General features: G+C 43.9%; 2 protein-coding genes and 1 long non-coding RNA gene across 4 annotated transcripts in view; 2 read left to right on the top strand and 1 right to left on the bottom strand.

Annotated features, from left to right (window-relative positions):
• Positions 1 to 5673, top strand: part of MAPK14 (mitogen-activated protein kinase 14) — a 30157-nt gene extending 24484 nt beyond the window's left edge. The window contains exon 13 of the transcript XR_011699790.1: positions 5599 to 5673. The gene's annotated coding sequence lies outside the window, so the exon portion shown is untranslated. The remainder of the gene's footprint in view (positions 1 to 5598) is intronic.
• Positions 1 to 13309, top strand: MAPK13 (mitogen-activated protein kinase 13). 2 transcript variants are annotated; one of them, XM_071578693.1, is made up of 12 exons: positions 1 to 2520; positions 5599 to 5728; positions 6108 to 6166; positions 7045 to 7153; positions 8161 to 8190; positions 8590 to 8637; positions 9555 to 9669; positions 10026 to 10097; positions 10600 to 10679; positions 11160 to 11238; positions 12515 to 12691; positions 13012 to 13309. In XM_071578693.1, the coding sequence occupies exons 1-12, from the start codon at positions 2405 to 2407 to the stop codon at positions 13089 to 13091; spliced, it is 1095 nt and encodes a 364-aa protein (XP_071434794.1). In that variant the 5' UTR covers positions 1 to 2404; the 3' UTR covers positions 13092 to 13309. The 2 variants fall into 2 exon arrangements, with proteins under 2 accessions (XP_071434794.1, XP_071434792.1); XM_071578691.1 differs by lacking the exon at positions 1 to 2520 and adding an exon at positions 2549 to 4324.
• Positions 9497 to 18471, bottom strand: part of LOC139683501 (uncharacterized) — a 10251-nt gene continuing 1276 nt past the window's right edge. The window contains exons 2-3 of the long non-coding RNA XR_011699791.1: positions 16514 to 16640; positions 9497 to 9823 (exon numbers count right to left, since the gene is read on the bottom strand). This is a non-coding gene — a long non-coding RNA (uncharacterized lncRNA). The remainder of the gene's footprint in view (positions 9824 to 16513; positions 16641 to 18471) is intronic.

Raw genomic sequence — 18471 nt, forward strand, 5'->3', positions numbered from 1 at the left:
TTGGTGGTGGAATGAGCACCATAGTTAAGCTTTTGCAACTCTTATTGTGTATTGGTGCCATTCACTCAGAAGAACTCAGCTGGACCAAAGCTGTGTTCTTCACAGTAACACAACCCTCAGTCACTGAAGTCCCTAGACCTTGGTGAGCCAGAGGAAGTTGTTATGCCAGCTGGGGAGCTGATCCCCCACAGTGTGTGCACTTCCCTGCCACCAGGCTGTCCAGCAGCTGATTTGAGGAAGTACAAAAAACAGTGAGGGGGTGTTCTCTCTGTGAGCCTTCCTGTTTTCTTTCACCATCTGCTGGCCTGGGTAAAAACTGAGGAGAAAAGCCTAAACAAGGCCACCACTTTGTTGTTTTCTGGGGGAAAAAGAAAAAAATCCCAAACACTCAAGATGTACAATTCCAGAATGTGCTCAGTTACATTATATCCTGGTTAGCAAAAAAATCCAAGCTATAATCTGTGAGAATTGAATTGGGGGAAAATATAAAGTACACCTATACAATTATTTAACTCATGAAGCTTAACAGTCAGTGTACAGCACATAAATTGTCCAACTAAGCTCCAGTCAATGGTAGGGCCATCATGGGTGGGAACAACATACTGGGAGTTTGGGTAGGTCCATGAGGAAACGCCTGTTACTGGAAGGAAAGCAATGATGAAAATTGTAACCCTTATCATCACCTCCAGCTGCACCGTAGAGGCAGCTGGAGAAGAATGTTTGGGTCATCCTGTCACTTCTTTTGGTGGATGTAGCAGTTAGGTTTGCAGTTAGACTTGACCTTCAAAATCATCTTTTCCAACCTAAAGGTTTCTGTCATTCTAAAATTTCCTGTTTGATTTGGTCATCTGAATTAACTCATCTGTGTACAGCCCAGACATGCTGCAGCTATTTAGGACTCCTTAATTGCATGCTGATTACCTGCATGAGCACAAGTAGTTGAGCAAGAGGCGTGTTCATCAAATAACTGAGGAGTTACTCGTTTCCTTGTGGACCAGGAGTTTTTGCAGTGACACCTCTTGCTTACAGGTGTATTTATAGAATCCAGCTAAGCAGATGGTTCATTTCCTGACTGTTGCTGCAGCCAGGTCTGATTTACTCAGTTGTTCATGAGCAGGGTTAAAACCTTGTCCCTAGTTGTGTGTTTTATGAAGCAGCAGGCTGTACCTGTGACTGTAGCATGGCTACTTGACTAACATAAGGGCCAGTGCTAACAGATGCTGCAGTGTTTCCCCTATAAGGAGGGACAATTAATCTTTCCCAGCCTCCTGATAGTGCTTTTGGTGTATTACTCATTTGCCAGGTAACTTGGCTGTAATCTTGCTGCACAGATGTTCTCAGAGCAGGTACACCTTTGCAGATGACCTGTGTGGAAGGAGCAGAGATTCTGGGCAGGGTGGAGGGCTGGTGGAGTAGAACACTGTGTAAGAAGCTGGGCTGGCTTGGTAAGGCACAGCTTAGTCACTTCCTTTGGAACACATGTGGGATGCACCTACCTCTTGTGTGGGAGCCATGCCTGAGCCTTCTAATGTTGAAGCAAAATGCCATGGTGCCATCTGCTTACCAAGAATGGACCTTCTTGCGGGCTGGGTTTGCTGGTCTGGTGTGCTTGTGATAGGCATAGCAGTGAACCTGGACTCTTCTGTCCAAGACCAAAGAAAGGGTTAGACCTGCTGCAGGAGATTAAACCAGACCCAGGAAAGCCTGGGGAACAAACAGCTCTCAAGATGTTCCCATCTCACGGCTGCTCCTGAACTTCCATGTGACAGTCACTTGGACATATGTGGAGAACCTCAGCCTGCTTCAGCACATCCCTCCACTGCGCGGAAGCGACTTGGGAGTATATTGCCATTGTTTCCTTGCTTTTCTGTGGATGTAACACCATGGCATTGTCAGGAGCCTGGAGCTGTCAATCAGATTGAAAGAAGAATGTCCCTGCTTGTCTGACGAGGTGCTGTGGCTTGTCCCTCAGATTCCCCAGCGCAACAGCTCCTTACTCATCCACTTGTTTGGAGGAGGATTTCACGAGACCCCTTCCAAGTTGCGTGAGGATATTTCTTGGCTTGTGGAGGCAGGAGGGTAAGAGCTCCAGGTGACAGGGGCTCCCAGGGGTGTGCCTGTGCAGGGCTGGGTGCTCCAATCCTACAGCAGAGCCCAGAGGCATCTGTACAAGACCAAGGCGTGTCAGGAAACCTGATGCCTCACCTCTGCCAATGTGGAGGCGGAGGGAGGAGGGCCGAAAGACATGTTCCTTCACGCTCGCAACAGCTGAAAACAGAGAAGGAAACTCGCTAGAGCCCTTTTTTTTTACGAGCACAGAAGGCCTCACTGTTGCACTCTCACCCCAGAAACCCTCCCATACTCCAGTACTCTGGGGGGGTGGCACTCCCACACCCGTCGGGCGATGAACATCGCAAGAAGAGGCTTTTACAGGCAGGAGGTGAACAACACCCTCTGGGAGCTGCCCAGGAGATACACATCCCTCAAGCCGCTGGGGTCTGGAGCCTACGGCTCAGTGTGGTGAGTGGGGTCCTGCTTGCACTGCCAGCAGCAGCACTGGGTGAGCTAGGGGTGTTCCATGCTAGGGGTAAAACAAGGAGGTGCTTGTCAGCACCCCTCGATTAAGAAAGGACATTTGCATGTGTGATGGAGGCGGTTTGTGTCCTGCTCCAGTGCAGGCAGTGGGCTGGGGACTTGGTCACTTGTTTCCCCCTGTGGTCACCCCAGGTGGGCAGAGAGGGGACTGGGTAGGCAGGGCAGCCAGGGGTGCCAGGCAGCTTGGGGTGTTACCTCGGCATTGGGGTCAGGCAGTTTTGAGCTCCTTTGGTCTTGAGCTTGCGTTAGGATTATCTGGCAGCAAAGGCACGAGGTGGGGAATACCTGGGTGTCGGGAAGAAATTTGTAGATGGTAACAGAGGTGGGTACTGGAACAAGATGTTCTTGCTGCTTAGTCCAAGACAACTGGTGCTGGGTTGCCTGGACTAAGCAGCTGAACAATACAACTCCCACCCTGATACTGTTTCTAGCTTGAAACCATACAGAAGATAGAAATTACTGTAAACCAGGATCAGTAACAGACTGGGACTTCCTTCAGGGGTGATAATAATCCCCAACCTATGAGAGAGCAGCATGAGCTGCTGTTAATTATTCAGCTGGGCAAAAGTGCCTGTGGCGAGAGCAAGCAAAAGTCAGATCTTGCTTCGTTTACACTGACAAACTAGATGAGATAGGAGACTCCTTGAAAGGTTAAATAAGAAGCAATCCACTGACAGTATCTGAACAGAGCCCTTGTTTCATAATATGCTGAGCTAAAAATAAAAAAGAAAGGTGTATCCCTTTTCACAGGTGTTGGGCAAAGTCTATCCTGCTGCTGTCACAGCACTAATCTTGAAACCCTGGTGCCCACCTTCTGTCCTTATTCCCTGTCTTCCAATTTACATAGAGGCTCCCACTTTGCTGTCCAGATGCATTTATGCTTCTGAGATGCTTGAGTCTGGCCTACAAAATCAGGTAAAACTAGACTTTTTAAAAATATTTGTGCACTGTTCTCAGGTTTTTATCACTGAAGAAAGCAGGAAGGAAAATAAAGACAGGACAAAAAAAAAAGGAAGCGAGAAATCCTTTCCCAAGTTTCCTTCTGCACCCGAAAAAACCCAAACATAAACAAACTGTCTTTACTGGCCCCTGTGAAAGCTTTGGCTGCTCTGGAGCTATAAAGGAGGGAGGGAGGAAGGGGTGTTGAAACAGCCTGGGAGTCCATGGTGCTGGTAGTAGTATGGAATGGACAGTGCTCAGCAAGGAGGGCTGGGTGCCAATTTCTGTACAAACCAGAGGTAGAAGTGTGTGGAGTTGGGATTTGCTGTCCTCTACTGGGAATTGCTGGGAAACGTTCCCATTGCAGTGTTACTCAGCAGCTGGCTTTTACACCTTCTTGAGCAGCTGAGAAAGTAACTCAGGAGAAACAGCAAAGACTTATTTATCTTGTTAATTTGCCAAAATCTGTAATGATTTGGCTTCCAGCTGAATGTAATTGTGAAAGAAGTCTTCTGACCCTTCCAACGCTGGTCTTGCTGATCTCTGCCAGCCAAGACAGGGCACAGCTCTCTCTGTCCCAAGTCTTCACAAACGATCTGTTCATTAAATCTGTGCTGGGAAGAACATGGTCGGCTCTCTCAGCTGCATCAACTGAATTAGCTCTTAGCTGTGCTTATGGGAAGGGTGTAACCAGTGCTGTCTGTGCTGCGCAGGCTGAAGCTTCATCACCCTGCTCTCCTGTGTTAGAAATGGGGTTAGATGCTCTGTACATCAGCAGCTGGGAAGGCAGGTAAGAATGTGCACCCTCAGATGAGGAAACCTGCCTTGAATTCTGCAGAAGCTGATTATGTAGTCCAAGTGCCTTCCTCCTATTTCCCTGGCTTCTCAGAAAACTTTATGCAGTGCTGTCCCCTCTGCTGACATCTGCTGAAGTCCTGAAACTGACAACTCTTCACTCAGAGTCCTCCTGTGATACCCTACAGCGTCTTCATTGCTGAAGCTGGCTTGTGTAGCTGTTCCTGCACTTCCTTTGCTTTTACCAAGTGAATGGAGAAATGTGTCTGCGCAAGGCTGGAGGAGACAGCTAAAAGCCATAGGATTGAATGTGATGTTTTATAGCCCTTCTGTTTCCATGGGAGATGGGATTAAGGATTTATGAGCTGTGGGGACTGCTCTGGAAGTTCACAGAGCGATTTGGCAGAGAAAACCCTTTTTTCATGTTTGCCTCATGGAGGGGTCAAGGAGGGGCTGAGGCACCCCTGGAAAAGACCACTGAGAAACCAAAATTACAGCTGTCTATCTGAGGACCTCCTTTCCCATTTGGAATCTGGGGCCTCCTTTGCAATCTGAGCAAAAAGCCTCCAGAAGAAGAGAAACTGTCACAGGATTGTTGTGTCCAGCCGCAAGCAGCAAATGTGACCAGAGGGAGTTACACATCATGTCTGTGGCAATGGTTGTTGTACTATGTTTTCATTAGCTTTATGGAAGATTCTCATTTCAAGCCAGACCTGCTTTTACACAGAAACATATGTGCAGCATCAAAGATCCTGAATGCAACAGAATTCATTTCAGCAGCCTGTATTTTTAATGGGTGACATTCACTGTGTCCGGGATACAGCGAAGGCCCTGGCCTGCCTTAAAAGACAACAGCCTCCAAGCACATGGCAAAGCAGAAATTGCTTTATTCCCTTATCTCCATGCATTAGGGAAGGAGAAGGCAGAGTTAGAACTAATTCTGAACTTTAACCACTTGTGTTTCTTTCTCTTCACAGCTCTGTTAGCTCCAGCTTGCTTCTGCAGGTAAAAGGGAATAAAGGCGAGCCACTAATACAGGGCTTGGTACTCCACCTAGTCCTCCAAAGAGCACAGGCTGTGGTCTGCTGCCCAAAGCTACACAGGGGTAACATCTCCTGTGCAGAGCTCTACTGGGTTGCTCAAAGGGCCTTTCTTTGGTGTTCTTCTGTGAGCACAAGAATTGACTTTTCTCTATGAGACTTTTGGGATTGCCAAATTTGTTAGAACATACTGCCAATGTCAGAATTGTTTTTTATTTCTCTGCTGCAGTTCAGCCATAGACAAGAAGACAGGAGAGAAAGTGGCTATCAAGAAACTCTGCCGCCCGTTCCAGTCAGAGATCTTTGCCAAGAGAGCGTATAGAGAGCTGATGCTGTTGAAGCACATGCAACATGAGAATGTAAGTACTCATTTCTCTCTCTTCCTGCTAATACAAGGGGTATTTTCTTGCCACCTGGAAGCATGTCCTTTCAGGTGGCATCACGTTTATTTTAATATAGGGAAAGATCCTGACATTTGGCATGTGAAGGCAGTCTCGGGGTTTAACTGCTCCTTGTCTGCTGTGCCCAGTTGTCACCAGGCTGAAGCAGATGTGTAATGTGTGCTACGTTGTATCAGTGAAAGGAAAACATTTGTGCAGCATCAGTGAGGAATCTGGATTCTTCAGAGGGAGTCCTGTGTTTACCCATATGCACATGCCAGTGGAGAGCTACTACCCTAGTCCCACATGCCCAGCAAGTGCTTTCCAGGTTTAAATGTGGACTTCTCTCCTTCATCAGGTCATCGGGCTGCTTGATGTCTTTACCTCCACTGCCTCCTACCAGGGGTTCCAGGACTTGTAAGTTTGGAGTTTTTTACTCTATCCAGACTCAACTATTGCCCAAGACACCTGTGTCTTAGCAGCAGGATAACAGATTGGGTTGAGGTGCAAGGGCGCCAGGCTAAAGGCCAGACATCACCAAATAACACAGGGAGAATCAAAAGCATGCATTAGTTCCCATGTTTAACACACCCAGAATACATAAACAGATCCCATGCCGTGCATGCAGCTGGGAGACCATAGAATGTACAGACTAATCTATGTAATGAGGATGTGTTACATTCCATGGCTATCACATGTAGTGTGATCCATGCTGTGTGACTGCTGTGCTAAGAGGCTGCACTCAGAATGGGACAAGTATTGTTTGTTCATCAGGCCTCAGGGCAATTAAAGTGAGAATTTTGAAGATCTGGCTTTCTTTTCATCCTAATTCTGGCAGTTCTTTTTTTTTTTCCCCTCAGTGTTTATGGTCAGGTTGGACAAGTCATTTTCGCTTCCCTGTTGCTGGGGACGAGCAGCATGTGCCTGGATTTGGAGGTCTGGCTGACAGCTGAGTATTTAGCAGCCTGCAGGAAAACCATTTGAAGGTTCTCAGAGCCATTCCTGTAGGAAGACCATCAACTAATTAGCAGTCTCAGGAGGCAGATACTGAAGAAAGCTTAGATGTTGGCTTTTGAGGCAGGGCAGGAAAACATTGCAAAGATAAATTTGGGAGCCAACGCAGTTTTGCTGTGTGAGATGTTTCAGCTTCTGAATGGTGAAAGGCTGTCTGGAACTGAACATCACTTGAGGTCTAAAGTTCCATAGCCAAAAACCAAAGCCCAAGTGAGAACAAGGCTAGCCTGGCCCCCTGCATTTTTCTTCTAGACTCAGGGCCTTGTCTTGTTGTCTTTTAGCTACCTGGTGATGCCGTACATGCGGACAGATTTACAAAAGATCATGGGACATGAATTCAGTGACGAAAAGATCCAGTACTTGGTCTACCAAATGCTAAAAGGACTGAAGGTAGGTGGGCCTGGAGGAGTTATTGACCCCCCTGTGTCTCCTCTATATGTCACCTCTGGGTTGACCCTAACTAAACTCCCTTCTGACACTGTATGGAAAGATGTGGAGGGGTTTATGGCATCCCCTAAGAACAGATATTGGCTGTTGAACTGCTCTTGTTCCAGAACACATCAATAAAGTGACTGTTTGTTTACATCAGCTGGGTATCAAAACAATCAGCAGCCATAGTCCTTGTGATGGTTTTTCCATGGCAGCAGTTGCATTGCTCTTTGACTTGCCAAAACCCTTAGCAAAACTCTACACAGAGAGTAAGAAACTGGCAGTAACCAGAGCTTGTGCTGAATTCACAAAAGAGGCTCTAGGGGAGGAAGACAGATTTTCTATTCAATAGAATAAGGAAGAAGGAATATGCTTCTGTAACTGGCTTTGAGAGAGCAGAAAGCAATAGCAGAAAACTCCAGGATGTAGAGACAGTGTCTTAATGCTGCCCACTAACATCCTTCACTACTCTTCTGGAGACAGAGCAGTGGCTTACAGGCATGAATGAATTTACTTTAATAACACCTTTCCCCAGTTCACTGCCATCTTGAGTTTAAATAAAGGGGAGAATAATATGTAGAAGGTTTAATTGGTGTGATAAAAACCATGCAGTCATTTTTTTCAATTTTAACTTTTTATGCTGAGATTTTTTTTTGAAGGCCCAAAATAACTAAGTTTTCAAGTCATCTGCTGTAGCCCTGATGCCTTTGATAGTTTGACGCTGTTGTATTTTCTCTAAGAAACTATTGCTTCATCCCTCCTCTTGTGCTGTATGCATCTTCTTTAGACTGGCAATAGGACTGCAAATACTCTCAGCAATTCAGGACAGAGGTTCCTTTTCAAAATGCTGCCCTGCAGTAGCAGGCTGTGGTCTCAGCAAGTTCTTGTTTGTAGCTCTTGTTTCTCTGCTGGAGAACAGGTAGTCTTGTCTGTTGGTGATCACATTGTGGCTCCTCTTTTTATTGCAGTATATTCATTCAGCTGGCATCATACACAGGGTAAGTTCATGTTTGGTCTTACTCTGATTTTTGTCTGTTTGAGAAACACAGCATAGTGATAAAGTTAATAAATTCATAAACATTGTTTTACTAACAGCATTGTCTGCTCTGGGGTCTCTACACCCTATATATGTTTGGATTTGCCCGCTTGTGCAGCATTTTGAGGAAATGCTGTATTTTCTGATGAGCTGAGAAGCATTTTATGATGCTTCTTGAGTTGAAACTGTTTCAGAAAAAAATAGTAATCTAAAGCTGTACAGTATAGCAGGCATGGTGTCTTTGTTGAATTGATACTGGGCTTGGGATGTTACAGAACCCCTTCAAGGGCAAGCAGAGGTTCAGGTGAGCTTTGTGTTGCAACTTGAAACATCCATATTTTTCTGCTCTTGTCTGTTGTAGGACCTGAAGCCAAGTAACCTAGCTGTGAACGAAGACTGTCAGCTAAAGGTAGGTGGAAAAGCACCACTTTGTAGCATGTAGCATGTCAGATCGTGGAGGAACTGCTCTGCCAGCAGGAACGTGGTACTATCATGTTTCCTCTTGCCTTCTCAATTCAAGGCGTTTTGTCACTTGGTGGCTTCAGGCAGGGGGAAATACTCACCTGCTGATGTAACTTGCTGAATCAGCACGCAAGACTTCAAATGAACATCCTGTCACTGTAATTCCTGGGGCATGGCAGTTTGTAATGACTTCCTAGATAAATTCAATACTGCTGAGCAATACTTGCATTAGGTGAAAGATGCTTGAAGGGTAACTGGATTCAACCTCAGTTACCCTTTGGTTCTCACTGACATTATGGTTGTGATTCCAGACAAAGTTATTTTCAGTATTGCTCTGAAGGGTTTGTTTGCAGCTTGCTGGTGTGGTGCTCTAGCATGTGTTTTCTGTAATGTATATTACAGGGAGTGGCTTCGTTGCCCATATAGGTTGGGTCAAGCTTGTTCATCTTCAGTATTGAGGGAGAGGCCATCCTCTGTCAGCTGCAAGGTGTTCTTACAGGAAAGGGTGAGTTGTGGTGGCCTGGGAGCATGCCTTCACCACCAAGTCATAGACCAACTCAAATAAAGCACAGACTTGCAACCTAAGCTTCAAGAAAGAAAGTGACCTTCCAGGTAGCACAAAGCCCCAGTCAGGGGTCAGCAGGGTCTTCTCACAACAACTGGTTTTGCAGCTGGCTTTCAATTTACAGTGGAATTAAGACTCTTAATTCTTTGAACTGTCCCATGGTTGGCTGTGGTGTAGTTGGAGCTTTGTTATTATCTGATTGGATCTACTTAATTTTCTCTTAGAAGTGGAGTCTCACTTGCCCATAGGATTTCTTTTTTTCTTTCCTGCCCTTCTTTCTTCTTCCTTTGCCACTGCAGATCTTGGATTTTGGCTTGGCCAGGCATGCTGATGCCGAAATGACTGGCTATGTGGTTACACGGTGGTACAGAGCCCCAGAAGTCATCCTGAACTGGATGCATTACAACCAGACAGGTAAGCAGCCGTGCTTCTGCTACGTGACTATCTGGTGACAAGCCCGGGGATCCTAGTAGGTCAAACCTCATGTAATCGCCCAGTTGTTTTCTTCTTTATCATCAGTGTTCCCTGGAGTGCAGCAGGTCCTAAAGGTGTTGCACAACTCCCAAAGCTAGTGCTTGCAGGAAATGATGAAAGCAGAGATTTTGGCAGCATAGAAAAAACAGAGAAGGGTGGGAGTGAAATTTAAATTAGTCCTTGCTGCAAGCAATAACAAAAGCGACAGCCCCAGAAATCATTGCTGCCTTTTTACTGTCCTTTATTTTCTTTTATTTTTTCTTCACCCCCCCCACCCCGTTTTTCTCCCTGAACAGTGGATATCTGGTCTATTGGCTGTATCATGGCAGAAATGCTGACTGGGAAAACGCTGTTTAAAGGAAAAGACTGTATCCTTTCAAGCTGAACCTTTTCCCTGAGGGGAGTAATAATTGCTGTGTGCAAAAGGGCTTTTTTATGAATGAGGCTACTGAGAAAAAATAGGTGTCAGTCTGGTTTACCAGGAGGCAATCGCAGGGACAAGTCTTTTTTGTGAGGAAAGCAGAAGGTAAGAGGGGACCTTAGAAATACACCTCCGTGCTGGCCATGTGTGCTGTACGCTGTGGTTAGAGCTCTACCAGTTCAGCCTTGCATGGCGATAGCTCCATCCCCAAAACGTCTGCATATCCCCTAAGCCCATGGATGCGGGTCCTGGCACAGCTGGGCCAGAGAAATTATCTGTTGATGAAAATGGTGTGCCAGGAAAAAAAGCCTTGGAGCTCTTTTTGCCAGTTTAATGAACCTGTGTGACTCTTTGGTTTGCATCACGACCTAATAGCTCCCATGGGCTGAGCTGTCAAGGGGTGTCCAGGGCTTGCTCCTCAACAGGTGATCTTTAACACAGCATGCCAGACCTGGATCAGCTAACTCAAATCCTGAAGGTAACAGGGCATCCAGGAGAAGACTTCTTGGAGAAGCTGGAGGACAAAGCGGTAAGAAAGTTTGCTCTGGATTTGGGTCCTGCTGGTGTAGGTGCAGTGGAGGAGAGGTTAACGTGGCTGTGTTTGAGACAGCAGAGGTGCTGCCTCTACAGCAGCAGTGAGGATGCACAACAGCAGCCTTTTCCCCTTGGCGAGGAAGACATTTTTCTTTGTTAATGGCACATCTGGTGGAGCTGGTGTTGTGTTGCAAAGTGGTGTGGATTGCAGAAATTTCCGTATGAGGTGCCTGATGCCCCAGCAAACCACCAGCCTTCTCTGTTCTCTAGCTTGGCTCCTAAAACTTATGTATTTCTGTTTCTCAGTTGATAAAAATACTTCCTTGTAAACTGCTCACTGAAATGTGACATCTGGGACAATTTCCTGTTCTCTCCATTTGCTTTTGCTCATCAGAGCCGTAAGATCTGAAAGCTGTATTTCACACCCCCTGAAACTTGTCCACGTACAGTAATTGTGCTTTCCTTGCTCTTTCAGGCTAAGAGTTATATCAAGTCCCTTCCTAAAATCCCCAAGAAGGATTTGTCTGTGCTTTTCCCTAAAGCAAATCCTCAGGGTAAGTCATCTCCAACATTTCTCATGAGTTTTCACAGCTGGAAAAGAGGCAAGCTGACCACCGCAGCTCCAACTCTATTTCTCCTTTTTCTCCTAATTTCTTGCTACTTTCTCCCTTGCAGGTTGTGCCCTTGCCCCTCCCAGGGCAAATATGCATAAATTAAAAGCAAAAAGATTCTTTACTGGCATTACAATGATGAAGTTTTGCTGTTCTTGGCCATTTACTACTTTTTTTTTAATTTTAAAATTACACAGCCTATTACATAAAATATTTATGGAAAAGAGAAATTTCTGGCTGTCATATCAACAAACCAGAAGAAATCAGATGCTGAATATAACAGGATGTCTTGATTCTGGGTTGCAAATTAAGGATCAAGGCAGTCGCATATATTAGTTGCAATTGGTATGAAAGTTGGGATGAATTTTGGCGGACATTGGCTTCCAAAAGTTGTTCTTGTTGTAGCCAAGCAGGTGACGATATGATCAGCAGTACTTGGATAAACAAACCAGCTTTTCTTTGTTCACTATTATTTCCCAGACTAACATTTAAGGCACCATGGATTTTGATAAAGTGCTACGAGACGCCCCACTCCACTCCACTATAGTGTACAGTGTAGATTCTGTTTGTTGAATACCTGGATCCAGTGATCCCTAACAGACAGTGGATGTTAAAATTTATAATTTTCAGGGTAAAAACTGATTCCTTACGAAGAGCTCTCTTCCAAGTAGCTTAGAGGTGAGAGCAAGCAAAGCTGTTCTAAAAACTGATAGGAATAAAGCATTAAAATGTCAAAACCATGTGGGAATGGGGCTGACATACTAGTTGCTATCCAAGTTTCCTACCCTCCTGTTTACCAGGGATGTACAGATTTCTATACAGATTTCTATACATATTACTCATGTTAAGACTACTTTGAGATGCAGGGCTCTGAGTGAAAGCAATGTATTAAAACTGAAAAATATCTTGAGGTTTCTGGCTTGCTCTTCATCCTTCTGCAGCCTCATCTATACAGCAAAGCTTATTCAAGACTAATTTGTTATTTCTGCACAATTTAAGTTATGTTAGTAAGAGCTCCCTGAGGCTGCTGTTGGGCAGACTTTGCATCTCCACTGATGGGAGCTCCTCACTGCCTTGACCAGGTTGAATGATCTCTTTCATTTTCGGGTCTGGAGGTGCAGTACTGGAAATACTAGCCTCGTCAGCTTGCAGGGTTCATGCACACGATTCCCATTCTCCACAGTACCTTGCTTAGCACTGTTCCCATCTTCTCCTACAGCCGTGGACCTTCTTGAAAAGATGTTGCAGCTTGATGTGGAAAAGCGCTTTACAGCCACAGAGGCATTGGCTCACCCCTATTTTGACCAGTTCCGAGATGTGGAGGAGGAGACAGAAGCACAACAGTCCTATGATGATTCTCTGGAACATGAAAAACTTTCAATAGATGAGTGGAAAAGTAAGAAGTTTATTTTCTTTGAAGTTCCCGTGTAGCATGGAACTCTCCTACCCCTCTCTCTTCCCTGTGCACGTGCTGAATAAGGCTGTGATTGCCTGTTCGTGCCTTAATGGTAGTGCACATATTTCTTGCCTTTCTCTTGCTTTTATGCATTTAGCAAAGATCCTTTAGGCTCTTCAGGTAGACTTTTTTGCCTCTTTCCTTTGTCTGTTTCTTCCAGCTCATGCCTGCCACTGAATACCTCCTTTCTGCACATATAACATTCAAATTTGTGTCCTCTAAAATCACACATTCATGGTTATTTTGTTCTGTTTTTCAAGAGTATATTTACAAGGAGATCTTGTCCTTCAGTCCCATTGCACGGAAGGATTCCAAGAAGCAAAGTGGGATGTCATTATAGCGACTGGTGCAGCTGAGGCTGGGATTCACTTCTCGATGACAGATGGAGTTTATTCCACATTGTCTTGATGGTGGCCATCGTTTGGCCTGTGGGACTTCTCTGTGTGCCAACACAAGGATGACCCCGTGCTGCGGGTACTGGACTTTGTTCTACTAAAAGGGAAGCACTCCAGACCGATTTCAACATAAAAGATAAATATATTCTTGTTCCAACTTTAAGTGGGAGAATTTTACTTGGTGTTTCTCTCTTTTTTTATTATTTTTACCCCTGTATTTGTCCACTTGAGAGAGAAGGGGGTTCACTCTTTCTCATTCAAGCATAGGGTTTAGTACACTAGTTATGGATAAGGTAAAGAAAAAGGTAAATTGACTGAGAAGTGAGTCTCAAGCAAAATGATCAGAAATAGTATCACTTTTTAAAAAATTTTCTTTCTTTAGCATAACAAAACCTTATGCAATCTAACTCTGACTGTGTCCTCCTTCCTGGAGCAGTTACACAGCATCCAGCATATCAAGGCTGCTGGGATGGTGCCAGCTCCAGGCCACCATGGGAATCCAGTTGGTCATGGGATCAGTCTGTGTTCAGAGCAGCTCCAAACTCATGCTATACACATAACTCTGCTTGGGATATTCCCCTATGGAAAGCCACTGCCTTTTTCCTCCCCCTCCCCCCTGCTCTGCTTATGTAATTCCCTGGGTTTTGATCAGTGCTGTCTCCTCATCAGTGCTGTCTCCTCACTGTTAGTTGCAAGCACAGACTGGGAATTCAAGGCCACTTCCCATATTGATAGACTGTGTATCCCAGGGAGCTGCACAACTTAGTTTGAATATGAGTCTGCAGGACATTTTCCACCCTGTGCTGAAACTGGTGTATCTGTAGGTCCGTGGCTTATTGATACACTCACTAGATAGTTCAGTGCTAGGCAAGTACTTCTGATGGTTGTGATAACACACCTTTGGACTGCAATGCCTTCTTCCCTATGATGATCAGTGCGGTTCAGACAATCATTCCAAAGTCCATCTCAAAGAATATGTGCCTAGAGACAAGTGTCTTTTCTGTATCAGAGCTCAGAGCACATGGTTGCCAGGGCTAGAGACAAGTATTTGCTGAGAAGGTATGTGAACTCAGTAATACATGCTGTGTTTCTCAAATCTCCCCTTCTTGTGTAGCTGCCGAGTTATTTCGGTTTGATTTAACCATGTTGCTTTCAGAACTCTCTAGTTTTCTTAAGTAATGTTCAGTTTTGCTGTACAGGAAGGGAAGACTGCAATGTTACCAGAATTTTCTGATCTCTCTTCATTGTGAACTGGACATGACAGTGTTTCTTGGCTGTCTCTCTGTTGCAGCTCTTGCCATGCAGAACTTGAGATAACGCTCCAGTGCCTGCTGCTTTTTGATATTATGGTGTTGATGTTATCCTGCTGTAGCTGCACAGATGGTCCATGCTGATGAGAGGTGGTTTCTCTTGCCTCATATCTCTCTGCATCATGTACAAGCCCTTTGCCTCACTTCTCTCTTAAGTAGGTGCTTCTTGCTAAGTGTGAGATGGACCTGCATTTTCCTTGAACGGCTGCATCTGCCAAACAGCAGTTGGAATATTGTCCTTTTGAACCTGGCATCTGACTTCACTGCCATGTGCCCTGTATAATCTTGAACTGAAGTTGGAGAGAAGCTCTCTGCAGCTGCCATTAACACCTCAGAGAGCTGCAGATGTTTAACCTGAAGTGTTTTCTGGTTCTCTGTAATGATGGCTGAGGGAGAAAACATCTTCCTTATGAGGGAATGTACTCAGCAGTCTACTGGTGGTTCAAGAGAGACTTACATAGTTTTAAAGAATAACCTAAGTGCCCTTTGGGAATTGTCTGTCTGACCAGAGGACAAACATGAAGATGCACTTGGGACTTCTGATAGAAATGGATGTGAGAAGAACAGTTTTGAACACGACCAAGGAGGGTACACAGATTTTGCTGTTAATGAGAATAAGCATTAGTATCACTTGTTTCAGGGATAGCACATTGTCTCTTCAGTATCAGTCTTTCTGCTGAGTGTACATCCAGAAAATAATTTGTGTTTCAGGGAGTGGGTTTCTGAGTTTCTCTTTCTTTTGAAAGCTTACACCAAATGCTCTGAAATTGCAAGAGCAATCTTAACAGCTGGCGTGTGAGCTCCATGCTCTGGTTTCATTCATTCACCCAGCAATCCCTTACAGTGACAGCCCACTGTCCAAGAGCCAAATACTATTTCTTCTGCAATACCTACTATCTCAACAAATGCAGGGAGCTGGTGTTCTGCAAGTTCAGAAACCCTGGAAGTGTATGTGATTTGGTTTGCGTGGTATGTACCAGCCAGGAACTCAAAATAGAGAGCAGAGTATGTAGCAGGTTGGCAGTGGAAGGACAATGTCGGTCTGTGAAGCCGAACCGTCCCAGTGCTTGTGTGGCATCTGAGGACATGTTTCAGTGAAGAGGAATGAGCTACTGGAAAGGGGCGTCAGGAAATCATACTGACATTTCATGAAAGGAGTTTGAAAAACACCTGCTTGACAGAGCCCATGAACTCAGGCCAAGCCTGAAATACTTCAAAATCAGCACAAGAAACGAGAGGGGGTGTGTGACCCTGACAGACACTGTTAGTCAAAGAAGGAATTATCTTAGGTAAAAGCAAAGGTGGTGCCTGTTGATGACCCACACCGACACATAATGGACAGACGTTCCCTCCATTACGTTTTTCTTGCCCTTGCGTAGTTTGCATACTTAAAAATACAAAAGTGATAAAGATCGCTCAGCCAATAAGTGATCTAAAATTCCATAAATTAGGCCAGCCACAAGTATGTTTGCTATTTATATTAAGGATGTATGGATAGAATTTTTGTGCCTGTCTCACATAACATACCAATGTTTAACTTGAAATCCTATTTACTTTCTATTCTTACCTTCATTTCTGTGTTTTAAGCATTTTTCTTTAAATTTGGAAAGTGAAGCCTTCATTAACAATCTAAGTTGGGATTTTTTTGACAGCAAGTTAGGTCTGCGAAGTTGCAACTTTATGGGACCTATTTATTAGGTACTTGCACATGTAAATGGGAAAAAAAGCAGATGAAGCAATGATTATTTTATTTTCTTAAGAAACATCACAAAATTGCTAGGAATTTTTAAGAGATATAATAGTTGCTGCGTTTTGGACACCACCTACAAACCTTTCAGCGCATAGTTTTGAAAATTTCTACAGCCTCTTAGAAAACTGTACTTATTTTATCCTCTAGGAAAAATATATTTTCATATTTAACATTTTCACATTCTAGGTAGCAGACTAAACAAATAATTTTCATGTTTTCATTTATGTGATACGTGATATTTTTCTTATACATAATTATAAACACATCCGAGAACTCTAGTGAGATACTTTACAAAGGATGGTAATACCTTTTCGTATTTCCATGTCTCACTGTTTCCTGAGCAACCAAGGAAAGCATTCTTAAGCATTTTCCTGTATCATGGGTCAGCAGAGTGTTGGCTGGAAATGTGATTATGGCTATTTTTCTTTTCGCAACTGAAAGAAACGAGACATGAAGGATTGAATGAATAACAAAATAGCCAGCACTAATTTATTTTTTCTCCAAATGGATGAACACTTGCTGCACTAATTGCACTTATCATAAACTCATTCAGGTCAGAAAAGACCATTAAGACTACTGAATCCAAATGTACCCTGTGAAAATGTCAGAGTTTGCAGGTGAATGTGGTTTATGGGACATGTCGCCTGATTTCTCTCTACAAGGCCATTTTCTGAGCACAAGTTTATACAGCTTTTAATGTGATGTTCAGCTGGTGTTGCTTCATAGCTGAGTCAGTCAGCTCTTTGGCTGACTGGTAACTTTTTTTTTGCTGGATTGTGCTCTGTTAAATAATACTGAAAGGTTAGTATATTGTGTCTTCAACGCTCATTGATTCTCTGTTAAATGAAAGTGAGTTAACTTCTTTTAGCTAAGCCTGACTGGAAAAATAAAAATTCTCCCACCATAAACCATAATTTCAGATCTGTCTTCAGAACACTTCGACTGGAAAAATGTCTTAAAATTACAGGATGTTGAGATTAAAAAAAGATATACCACTGAGGAGATAGTGCTGGATGTTTATGATGTTTATGTCACCTCTCTGTTCTAAGTGAGGCTGAGAGGGTTGTATATACTCCACACAAAACAAGGGTCTTAGGGAGTGCAGGTGAGCACTTGCAAATCCAGCTGAAAGAAATGGCAGCGGAGGCTCATCACTTCGAGGTACCAGGCTTTTAACTTTTAATGCATAGGGGTCCTTTTTAGCAATTGCACAGAAAAACCTCCCCAAGAGAGATACAAATGAATCAACAGCAACAAAAAAACCCAACCCAGTGTCAATTCTAAATGGTAATTCTCTTCCTTTTTATGTATGTTTTATATACTTGAAAAAAGATGGAGAAAATTATACTATGAATGAAGGTGCCCAACTCTGTTTGAGGTGTCTTGGCTAATGCTTTCATTTGAAGCAATATCACTGGTTTTGCACTTTAAAAACTGGGAGGGCAAAGAAATTGAGTTAAGTTGCCTCTGAGAGTTGAGAGAGGTTCAGAATTTTTTTTTCAAATAACACATTAGTTCCACAGCTTTGATATAAAAGATGGATAATTTGTTTTGATGTTATAACATGTGAGCCCTGGTCATCAGAGGTGTCCGGACATCTCTGTGCACAAGTCATCCCACTGAACTTAAGAGGGAACCTAATGTTATTACAGTAAGCTAATTCCAGTGCAAATCTAGGAGTATAAAGTTTCAAAACTGGGGTCAAAATGAAAGTTTGCAAAAGTCTGTCTTATTTAAAAAACACACAGAAAATGCTAGGAAAAAAAATTCTCACATAAAGAAGGAAAAAATTCATAGAAACATATAATGGCCTGGGTTGGAGGGGACCTTAAAGAACATCTAGTTCTAACCCCCTTGGCCGTGGACAGAGACACCCTCTACCTTACTCGGAGCTCAAACCAACCCGGTCTTGGACACTTCCAGGTAAGGGACAGCCACAGTTTCTCTGGGTAACCTGTGCCAGAGCCTCATCCCCCTCACAGGGAAGATTTTTTTTTCCTAATACCTTATCTAAACCTACTCACTTTTAGTCTGAAGCCATTCCCCCTTGTCCTGTCCCTACGTGCCCTTGTAAAAAGTCTCTCATCTTTCTGTTTGGCTTCCTTCAGGTACTGGAAGGCCACAATTAAGTCACTCTAAAGATTCTCTTTTTCCAAGCTGAATATACCCAATTCTCTCAGCCTTTGAAGTTGCTGATCAGTTACTGAAATGATTTTATTTGTTGTTTAACTAGGAAGCAAATGCATCTATAGATTGTAGTTTAGT

The sequence above is a fragment of the Pithys albifrons genome, chromosome 28 (genome assembly GCF_047495875.1).
Source record: "Pithys albifrons albifrons isolate INPA30051 chromosome 28, PitAlb_v1, whole genome shotgun sequence".
Classification (NCBI taxonomy): domain Eukaryota; kingdom Metazoa; phylum Chordata; class Aves; order Passeriformes; family Thamnophilidae; genus Pithys; species Pithys albifrons.

Excerpts from the sequence above, each read along its gene's own strand:
- MAPK13 (XM_071578691.1), top strand. The coding sequence starts at position 4,005 with ATGATTTGGCTTCCAGCTGAATGTAATTGTGAAAGAAGTCTTCTGACC. Across the intron at positions 8,191-8,589 it reads CAGCTGGCATCATACACAGG|GACCTGAAGCCAAGTAACCT; the intron begins GTAAGTTCATGT and ends TGTCTGTTGTAG. Across the intron at positions 10,680-11,159 it reads AGAAGCTGGAGGACAAAGCG|GCTAAGAGTTATATCAAGTC; the intron begins GTAAGAAAGTTT and ends TTGCTCTTTCAG.